Consider the following 10,901-nt stretch of genomic DNA (forward strand, 5'->3'; position numbering starts at 1 on the left):
CTAATATACTGCACCGAATTCGCCTGGGCGTCGCCTTCACTCGCCACTACACTCACCTAATTGGCCGTGCGGACAGCCCAAATTGTGAACGCTGCCAAGTGCGCGAAACGATAGCTCACATATTTTGTGACTGTGCATTATACGTGGCGCAAAGAAAAATGCTAACTGCAACGTTGGCAAGCATTGGACGAACACCATTAAGTGAAAGCCACATATTGTCAGCAATGAACGACCAAACAGTGTCAAAAACTGCTACAAAGGCTGTTCTAGACTTTATAAAAACCACTGGACTAGAAACTAGACTGTAGGGTACTATGCTAAGTGGCTACTGTACATACGCACCACCTCTTCTTGTCCCCATCATCACCCTTCATCCCTCTTTCCTTCCCCTTTCCCTTATCCCCTGTGTAGAATAGCAGGCTAGAGCGAACTAGCTCAGGCCGACCTCTCTGCCTTCTAATAAATTCTCACTCTCTCTCTCTCTTCTATATAAAGGCAGACATAGAAAACATCGAAGCGTTGTTGTGGCGCCTCAGATATGCGCAATATTTGCTTTTTAATTGACAATCGCACAACTATGAACGCTAAATCTGGCTAAACCTTGAGCAATATTGGTGGGCGCTGCGGATGGGGTTGGCCGTTTGGTGCCGTTTGAGGTATCGTTAGGGCAGACAAACAGACAAAAGTACAGACAGACCAAAATTTTTCCGTCGAAGGTCCCCAAGAAAGACTACCGTCTTTAAAAGCTAAGAGCCGACGGTGAGTGATAAGTAGCAGTAAAATGCGTGCTACCGCACTGCACTTGGCTCCTGCAATCAGTGTTCTGTGAATTAGCAGCTGACGGCTTGCTTCACAGCGCGTGGCGTTCATGACTGGCTGCGGCGGCATTGGCGAAGCCAATCGCAAAGTTCACACACAATAACATAGGCTATTGCAATAATTTAAGCAAAGGCTATGTATACCTGCTTTTGCTTTTTACAGCAAAACCAATAGAGTTAAAATATGTTTAACAATTGTAAATGAACATTTTGCAACGGTCACAAATTTTAGTGCACGAATCGAAATGAAGTCGGGCCGAGCCAAGCCGTTCGCGCATGTGTGTGTGGCGCCAATGCCAACGCTCTGTGAATATTTTTTTTTCTATATTTTTAGCGGTGCGGTTGATGCAGTTTTGTCGGCGTTTTGTCACCGTTTTGGTCACAGTTACTGCAGGATCGGCTGCTGGGTTTTTATAACGGCAGCGCGAGGACTCCACTTTCGTCTGATTGCGTAAGCAACTCATTTCCCTGGCGCGCCGGTCGCCCTAAAGCGTTCACGAAATCGTTAGGAAAACGATCGTGCTTTTCATGGCCCCGCAAAAACGTACAGCTTATTTCGGGTCAGCCGTTATGAGTATGTGACGGTCTGATATACGGTCATCGTGGCTACGAACGTAGGAAACGTGACGAGTATTTTACAGTATGTTAACCAAGCCAATGTCGCAAACATGAAAGCTGCCCCTCCCCCAAAAACCCACACTAGGCAATCACCCATTTGTCTCTTCCACAAAATGTACTGCCAATCCCCAGCTCGGCACTTCGTTTCTTGTTCGCACTCCCAGTTTCATTTTGCTCACAACGACTTGATCATCGCCATAAAGTTAACATGTTTCTAAACTACTGTATGACATCAAGCAATTGTAATGCCTATGCTTTCTTTGTACTAGTACTGTCGTTGCTTACGCTATTTTATTTATTTGTGACAATGTATATCCCCACTGCAACATGCAGTATATACGTTTAGCGTGCTACAAATGAATGTTCTGGGCACTTGGAGCTTTTTTTTTTTTTTTTTTTGCAGGTGATGACACGGGTTGCGCGTTTGTGGAGGCGCTAGAACAACGTTTTTTTTTTTAATAAAAAGTAGCGTTTGTGCAGCCCACGCATTTGTTGAGAGCGCGCGTGAAAACGTTAGGCTTTTCCATCGCTCTACAAATAATACATTTATAAAAAGACGCCCTTTACCCTGCACTTGCTCGTCCCGTAACACTCGGATCAGTATCAAAGAATGCAGCGTACCCAGCACCCCGATGATTGCTTTGCAATACTGCGATTTCCGCAGTGCATAAAACTGTCGAAATTTTGTTTACCTCTGCATGTTCCATGCCATTGCAGACGCCAGAGCCGGATATTAATTGCGCATGTGTGTGTGGTCATATCCTCCTTTTGAACTGTGTGTGTTTGTGAGTTCGCGCATGCGTGAGACAGAGAGAGAGAGACACAAAAAGAGGTGTCTATAAGGTCGGAGAATGCAAGAACGTTTGAGACATCAAAAGATGACCCTGTTCAGTGCCTCTGCCTTTTCGTAATTGTACAAATGTATGTGAGAACAGTGATCAGAACGAGACATTGGTAAGAGTAAGACGAACTTGTTCACCATTCTCGCACAGTTTTCCTGTGTAGTTATAAGATATCGAAGTGACACGTAGTTAACATTTCTTTTTTCGTTTTGGCAGATGGAGCTTCGTACAGCATCCATGTACCGTAGTGCCCCTTCAATGGCGGCTTGCACAAACCAGCTGTTAGCAGCCAAGCAAAGGCTTTCCAATGTTTTGGGAGATGGCTTCAAGGTGTACATGAACTACCTGAAGCTCTGGTTCAGCCAGAAGCTCACCAAAGAGGATTTCGACCTGGAGATCAGGAAAGTGCTGACCCAGGAGGGTGTGCGTGCCCACAATGAGTTTCTGCTGGCGTTTTTCAACAAGTGCCAAGTCCCGTGCACGGGACGCGAGTCGAGCTCTGCAAACTCCCGCGACAAGAAGCTCAAAAGCAAGGCCAAGCCCGTGCGTGTGACCTTCGAGAAGCGGTTTGTGCCGGTATCGGTCACTCGCCACGTGCCCACAGCTAAAGAGCCAGCGGCCAGTTTGAACTTGTGCGTTCGTGAGTACTGCCTTCCCGACAAGATGCTGGTCCACGGTCGCATGTTTGTCATCGCCTGGGACAGTGGACTGGAATCCGTTGACGACCGGGCGGTCCAGCTGGTCGTGATCGCCATCAAGCAGAAAGTGAGAGCCATAATCTTAGCTCTGCTAAGCCGTCGCAGCGCGTACAAACTTCGGGACGGTCGAATGCAGCACAGCCTGGGATGCGCCCCGCCAAACCCTTATCTGCGGTTTCCCGGTCGGTCACACTTCTCGGTAGGCCTAGTGGGTGCAGCAATGGTGACACCTGCTGGCGAACACCAGCCCTGTGTGCCGCCCAGCCTGGATTGGGCTGAGAGTAGGGCTGCCATGGAGGTGGCCGCCGATCCTTGGGAACGTCCGCCGCGTCAACCCATCTCTGCTGCCGATTTGCTGGAGACCCTTCAGGTTCGACGTGACGTCTTGCCAGCTCACTCCGTTGGAGCAAGGGCTCTGGAGCACGCGCTTGCTGCACAGTGGCACCCGAGCCACGAGGAGCTGCGACAGGCCAGCATCCACGAGCAAGAGGAAGCCCTGAGGGCACAGCTTCTTGAGCAGCACTTAGTGTGGTGAAACAGATTGCATAAATGTATGTTCCTTGTGACCGCAGGTTGAACTTAATCAGTCTCTAAGGCTTGGGTAGCTAGGCTCTGATGACATCCTCACTCTACATATGGAGAGGCGGATGAGAACGCTGCTCCTGCTGGAAGTTCGGAACAATGGAAGATAATTCTGGCATTTGAAACAGTGCAATGTACCTGAAGGAACATGTGTGCCCGGTTGATAAGGTAGTGGCAGACTGAACACATGGTGTTAGAGAAGCTACAGGCTCATCACCATGATTACAGCCATGTCTTCAGATAAAGACTGCAAGGATGGATGGAGTAATGAATTCTGGGGGTCGCCACGAAATCGGCTCAAGCCAAGCAAGACAGCACCTGTCACTCTAGTGATGTAAGTGCTACGCGAAATGACTGCTTGTCAAATTTCTTTTTATTCTCTGTGCCGCAACTGTGCGAAAACTTACATGAGTTGTACAACCTCTGCGTTGGCTCTTCGGGCTAAATTAAAATGAGCTGTGGTGATTCTGAAAATGAACAGATGACCAAACTGAGCCTATTTTCAGTTTCTGAGGTATTGCTTATGGAATGTGCCGATATGTGGCTTTGCAGCGGCAGTAGCAGTGCCGCCTTTTTTGTGGCCTTGTCAGAATATTTCAGTTGGAATTGACATTTTAGGTGACACAAGTGAAATAATTTTGGCTGTTGCGTACCCTGCCTCAAAATGCACCTTCTCTTTCCAAGTATAAAGGTAGGCCCTCTATATGTGTAGTTGCGTTTCTGGTGCCTGTAGTATTGTTTTCATGGACAAGAATGGAATGTTCGGAAATTCTAAACATGCAATGCTTCAAGCTCCAGCCAGTATCTCTCGTTTATTTCTTTCGCTGTTATTTTGGGGTGCTAATGCTAATTATATTGCTCATGATGTTTATATTCACGCTTTAATGATGCTTAGGAATGTTTCTCACATACCCTTGGAATTTGTGGGCGATGAATTTGATGACATGTTGTTTTTGCTATATTACAGTATTAGTTTTGAGCCTTGCTTCATCTCTTCCGAGCAGCTCTTGCTGGTGTGCAGTTCGTGTTTTATACACCTTTTTTTTTTTTTTGAACATGATTTCACTGGTGCATGATCAGAACAGGAAATCAAGTTTTTGAGCCTGTTTTGTTGCCCTCAAAAGTTTTCATGCTGTGTGAGCTTAATGCTGATGAAATAATTATGCAGTGCCAGAGTTATTTCATTTATGTACAAAAAAAGAAAGTCTCTTGTGTAGTAGTTCTCTCTCAACTTGACCTGCTTAATAGTACCAATTACTACCTCCTCAAGCTGTCCAGTAGAATTGGTATCGTTAGACACAACTTTTGTGATTTCTAAAAAAATTCTTTTGGATTGGCTGTAGATGGCGTTTTAGAATGTTAGTTTTGTTTTTGTTGATTTTGTCTTCCTCAGTAAATTCAGTTAGTGCATTTCGTGATAAATAGTAATGGCAGATACCTTTTCAAATGCTTATGTCAGCTTAATACTAATTGCATTCCAACTTATATGCGAATAAGGGGTCTTACTAACTGCTCTCCTAGGACCACAATACGAAGAATTGATTGGTCCAAATTTCAGCGACTGATGGAAAATACATGCCGTGAAGACCCTGACCAGAACTTGGAGGATGTCATCAAAGAGGATATGAGGGAAGCTTCCTGTCTCCTCCCGTTCACCGGCAAGCGTACAGATTTCGACGTTGAACTGGAAAAACTGTGCGCGCTTCGCCCAAGGGCAGAAAGAAGATACAGGCGGACGAAAGCAATATGCGACTTGAGGCTGGCACGACGCATACAGAAAAAAGTCGAACGACATTTAGACAAACTTGAACAGGAACGCTGGAAATAATTCTTCGAACCATTGGATTCCCAAAAGCCGTTGTCACGCATCTGGAGCACTATTCGTGGCCTGCGCTCGACTCTCCAACAAAGACATCCTTTCATGGCTTTAGCCCTACATTTAGGCCACACCCAACTTGAAGTGGCAAATGAGTTTTGTACGCGAATCGCTGGTGTGTCCGCCTTGTCCGCTGGCACCATTATGAGTGTTATCCCTGAACCCCGCATCTCCGAAATGGACAATCTTTTCACTATAGAAGAACTTGACGCATCTTTGGTGGCTTCCCGACGATCATCTTCACCAGGACCCGATGGCATCACCTACGCCGCTCTAGCCAACCTTCAACAGGAGGCAAGGGGACAGTTGTTAAGCTATTACAACCACTCATGGCAGGCGGGCATTGTTCCCCAGGATTGGAAGATAAGTCGACTTGTGCCGCTACTCAAAGCAGGAAAGTCAACATTTGATTTGACATCATTTCGCCCTGTTGCCCTCGCAAGTTGCGTAGGGAAAGTCATGGAAAGGGTGATACTTACACGCCTAGAATGGTACCTCGTGCGCTACAACATATACCCAAACTGCATGACGGGTTTTCAGCGAGGTAGGTCATCTCTTGACAACGTGATTGATCTCACAAAATTTATCCAGCAACAGAAGAGCCTCAAGCGCATACCACTGGCACTCTTCCTCGACGTCAAAGGGGCTTATGATAACGTAACACATAAAGCCATCCTAGACTCGTTGGAAGCTGTTGGAATCAGTGGTCGGATGTTCCAATGGATCCAGGATTATTTGACGAGAAGGTCCTTTTTTGTACAAACTTCAGATGGACCTACCACCAATTACTACAAATCCCGTGGCGTCCCTCAGGGCGCCGTATTAAGTCCCACTTTATTTAACCTTGTGATGGTAGGCCTTCGTGAAATTTTGCCAAGTACTATTCTCATATCCATATATGCTGACGATATTTGTCTATGGACTTCGGCTGTAACTCGTCTACAAGTATGTGCAAGAGTCCAGGAGGCTGCCAACCTGACATGCTCATATCTCCGCAAGCAAGGTCTTTCCGTCTCAACGGAGAAATGTGCATTGGTTGCGTTTACTCGCAGAGCCATGACACAATACCCCGTTACCATCAATGGGCAAAATATTCCATACCAGAAGAACCATCGCTTCCTGGGTGTGATTATTAACAGGAACCTTTCGTGGAGTGCCCACTGCAATTACCTGAAGAGAAGGCTAACTTCCATCGTCCATATAATGCGGTTCCTCTGCGGAAAATCTTGGGGCACATCGATAAGGTCAATGATGCAGCTATACAGGGCACTGTTTCTGGGATTTTTGCGCTACAGGTTGCCGTTACTGGCAAGTACGTGCAAGACAAACATCCGCACCCTCGAAAGTCTGCAAGGACAAGCACTATGCGTGTGCTTAGGATTGCCGCGATGCACCTCAACCTACGGGGCAATTATGATCGCAAGAGAGCATCCAAATCAAACATACATCACCACTGACAATTTGAGCCCACATAAGACACCTCTGCCGAGTTCCTGGTCACCATGTTGCAGTGTTGCCACTTCAAAGACCACAAGCAATGTTTTTAAAGATTATTCCTGCCCATAGAGAATGCCTTCCTTTCGGCTTCACTCCAGCAACAAGACCAGCGTCACTTCCGTGGTGCCAACAACAACCACAGGTGTGCCTCACTATTCCGGGAATAACGAACAAGAGCCGTCATTCAACAGTGGTCCTACGACAGGTGACATTGTCGCTACTCAACGAAAAGTACGGCCAGAGGACCCACATTTACACCGATGGATCGGTCTCGACTGACAGCTCTACAGGTGCTGTTGTCATCCCGGCGTACCAGGTCACTATAAAGCTCAAACTGTCGCATAGGACAACATCTACAGCAGCGGAGCTTGCCGCCTTACGTGCTGCTATACTTTATATCGCGGAAGCCCGACCTCAAAAATGGGCTGTGTTCTGTGACTCCAAGGCATCCCTTCAGAGCTTGCAATCAGCTTTACGACAAAGGGAGCATCAACAACTAGTGAATGAAATAAGAGAAGTGATTCACAAAGTTTTATCAAAAGGACATGACGTGGTGTTCCAGTGGTTACCATGACATTGTGGTATTGTCGGTAATGACCTTGCTGATATTGCTGCCCGATCCGCCCAGGCGGATGCCCAGACAACCCCAATTCCATTGTCGAGAACCGACGCTGCAAGGGGCCTTCACTCGTTCGCTAACACCATGTCGGAAACTTGGCTGAGTGACCCCAGTGTCAGGAACCGCCGCCTACACAAATTGGACCTATCGAGAAAGCTTCAAGTTCTATCGGACCTCTCCCGCCAGGATGCAACTTTACTGTGCCGCCTGTGGTTAGGAGTAGCTTTTACGAAGGCGTACTCTTTTCGCATAGGAATGGTGGATAGCTCCCGATGTGAATCGTGTGACACTGACGAGACAATAAAACATCTACTGTGTTCATCTGAACGTTTTTCGAGCGAACGCAACTTGCTAGGCGAAACGCTAGAGACATTAGACAGTAGACCTTTCTCCGAAGAGAAGATCCTTGGTTCATGGCTGTACGCGTCGCAGGTTAGCAAAGTGACACGAGCACTGCTAAGTTTTCTAAAGACTACCGGACTACGCGAATGCTTATAAGCGTGCAATGGACAAGGTCACATCTACATACACATTGCCCTTCACTTCTCTCTCTCTTCTCCTTTAATCCCTTCAAACCTTCCCCCAGTGCAGATTAGCAAACCGGACGTGCATCTGGTTGACCTCCCTGCCTTTCATTTCTTTCCTTCCTCCTCCTCCTCCTAGTTTTTGTTTCACTGTACATATAGTCTATATTTTTTCATCTTAGCCATTTGTTTTATTCTATAGAATTTTGTGACGTGTTATAGTGATTTGCTTACTGCTTGCGTGCTCATGTTAACTTATTTAAAACAAAGTACTCTGATGATCTTGGGCTCACTAAAGTGTGTTGATTTTGTCTTCCTCAGTAAATTCAGTTAGTGCATGTCATGATAAATAGTAATGGCAGATATTTTTTCAAATGTTTATGTCAGCGTAATACTAATTGCATCCAAAGTTTGCTAGCCATACGTAGGCACTGACTTGCTCCTAAAGATTGGTGTACGTAGTGAAGGGGGTTCAATCCCCTCGCCATATTTTTCAGTTTTACATGCATATGTAACATGCACACATAAAAAAAGTGCATGCATGTACATACATAAAAGTGTTCAAACCCCCACCCCCCTGAATTTCTGAATTTGCTCGTACTCCAAACATGTTTTTTTTTTCTTGCTCCAAATGGAATCTTTTCTCCAAAAGAACAAATTACTGCTCCAAACTCTTGCTGCTCTAAAATCTGTACCAAAAGTCACTTTAATCCCTTCGATGATGTATATTTGAGTAAAAAAGGCAGCCTTTTCTCGTTCATTTTCCTCTAAACGCCTCAGGCTTACAACAGCATTCAGTGCGGCTGTCACAAACATTCTAAGAGCGCTGTCTGGCATAAGGAAATATTAAGCTTACTGCAATACCTTTAGAGTGACAATTGAGCAGTTCTGTACACAATCATTCATGAAATTCAGGCTTGCAAGCTAAGACAAAACAAGATCAATTTCCAGATGGATTATTCAACCGGAAATCTCCATCTGGAAAGACTTTCAGTTTGATAATTCAGCTACAAGTAGATGAATATCCAGCAAGAACTGTCTGTTTCCAGCTGTCATTCGACCATATTTTAGCTGGGCACCCATCGACATCGATCTGAAATGTGGTGCTGTATAGCTGAATTATTGAACTAGAAATCCCTCCACCTTCCTTTTTTTTTATCTTTGTGACAGGGCTGTCCAATGATGCTGCTTCTTCGTGTGCAACTAGTGTCTGGGATAGAAATAAGCTGACCATAAATTTGTCTGGGGTTCGTTTTGAGCCGCGTAGAGCGGGATAAACCGTGGGTGCGACGGTTGTACGCAAATTATTTCCTGCTGGTGGGTGGTGCTCCTGAAATTGATGCTCCCCTGCAAGAGGCAGCTTATGAAACTACTAGTAATAAGCAGTTGCAGTCGTATTATCTCGACCTCGAAAAAGGAATACACTTTCAGGACGCAAGCCACAAAGCAATGAAAACAGAGGGCACGCAACACGACCTACTAGCATTTCAAATCAAGACCTACTAGCATTTCAAACTACGCGCTTCTAATGCGAGCGCTAAAATGCATTTGAACACGGAGGAAGGAAAGGTAGTAGGTAGTACCTTTCCTTTCTCCGTGCAGAAAGGTAGTAGGTTCTTCTCCGTGCAGGAAGAAAGTAGGAAGAAAAGGTTGTACCTTTCCTTCCTCCGTGCATCTGAAAGTGATTGCGTCAGGTCAACACTCACCTCCGTAATTGCGCCAGTAGCTTCCACACAGAAATCAAAAGGACGCTCAAGCCACGCACTCAAAAACAGAGGTCCCTATTCAAAAGCATGCACCAGAGAACACCTGCATTGCTTGAACGAACATGGAAACCAGATTTATTCAATCATATGATTGAATAACTCTGCATGGAAACCACTTCTACTTGTGACGTCATGATTGCCATAGTTCGACGCTTGGCTGCGAACGAGTCTACATGAGTCAAGCCACATCGAGCCTACTCGAAGTTTGTTGGCAGCCGCTATCGTGGGCGCAGCTGGTCGCGCTTTGGGAGAACGCTGCACATGCAGATATCAGTCGCGAACAAGATTAGGTGGCGCAGGCAAGCATGCCTCGCGTGAGTAAAGAAGTGCGGCTGCAGATTGTGCAGTATTCGAAGGACGGTCTGTCCCAGCGTGCCATCAAGAAGTTGGTGGGCACCACGACTCAGACCGTAAACCGCACCATAAAACGGTACCGCGAGCACGGCACGGTGGCGGACAGACCGCGAGAGAAAACCAGGCCGCGACTGACCACCGACGAAGAGGACAGGCTAATCATCGCAGCCGTGGTGGACGAGCCGTTCCTGACTGCCAAAGAGATCAGAAAAGAACTGGGTATATGTATATGTATCGCTGCAATCACTTTCGTAGCAACCCACAGCGACGTGTGCCGTTCCTCGTATCGCGTTGCTTTCCTTTTCATCTTTTACCACGAATATCAACACGCCACTTGTCCTAATATAAAGTACGGTACTGGCTGTACGATTACCCATTCTCGGTAAAGCGGGACTTGCAACCGTAGCGTGTATGGTAAGTTTAGCGGCGCCGTTATAAACACAGAGGTGTGAATTCGATTTCCGGCACAGCCAATGCGTTCGCGCTTCGATGCGCGTGAAGTGATCAAGAAAGCCCGTATATTTCAGTTTGGGTGAGCGTCAAAACACGGGCGGGCTTAACATTTACGAAGCACTGCGGCGTGCCCCGTTATCGTAACTTGGTTTCTGTTCGTAAAGCCGTCCAATTTCATGTAACGAAACGGGAAATAGAGAACTGTTTCTATCCCCATATTTTACTTTGATCTCCCTGTTCTGGTTGCCAAACAC

The 10,901-nt window shown here is 46.4% G+C and overlaps 2 protein-coding genes across 2 annotated transcripts in view; one reads left to right on the forward strand and one right to left on the reverse strand.

The window, feature by feature from the left end:
- LOC142771586 (serine/threonine-protein kinase haspin-like) overlaps positions 1 to 9,961 on the reverse strand; it is a 62,858-nt gene extending 52,897 nt beyond the window's left edge. The window contains exon 1 of the mRNA XM_075873270.1: positions 9,781 to 9,961. The gene's annotated coding sequence lies outside the window, so the exon portion shown is untranslated. The remainder of the gene's footprint in view (positions 1 to 9,780) is intronic.
- Positions 1,057 to 8,826, forward strand: LOC119163576 (transcriptional adapter 1). The gene is made up of 2 exons (XM_037415598.2): positions 1,057 to 1,269; positions 2,495 to 8,826. The coding sequence occupies exon 2, from the start codon at positions 2,495 to 2,497 to the stop codon at positions 3,509 to 3,511; it is 1,017 nt and encodes a 338-aa protein (XP_037271495.2). The 5' UTR covers positions 1,057 to 1,269; the 3' UTR covers positions 3,512 to 8,826.
- Positions 9,962 to 10,901: the final 940 nt, after the last annotated feature.

This window comes from Rhipicephalus microplus, chromosome 9 (genome assembly GCF_043290135.1).
Source record: "Rhipicephalus microplus isolate Deutch F79 chromosome 9, USDA_Rmic, whole genome shotgun sequence".
Classification (NCBI taxonomy): Eukaryota; Metazoa; Arthropoda; class Arachnida; order Ixodida; family Ixodidae; genus Rhipicephalus; species Rhipicephalus microplus.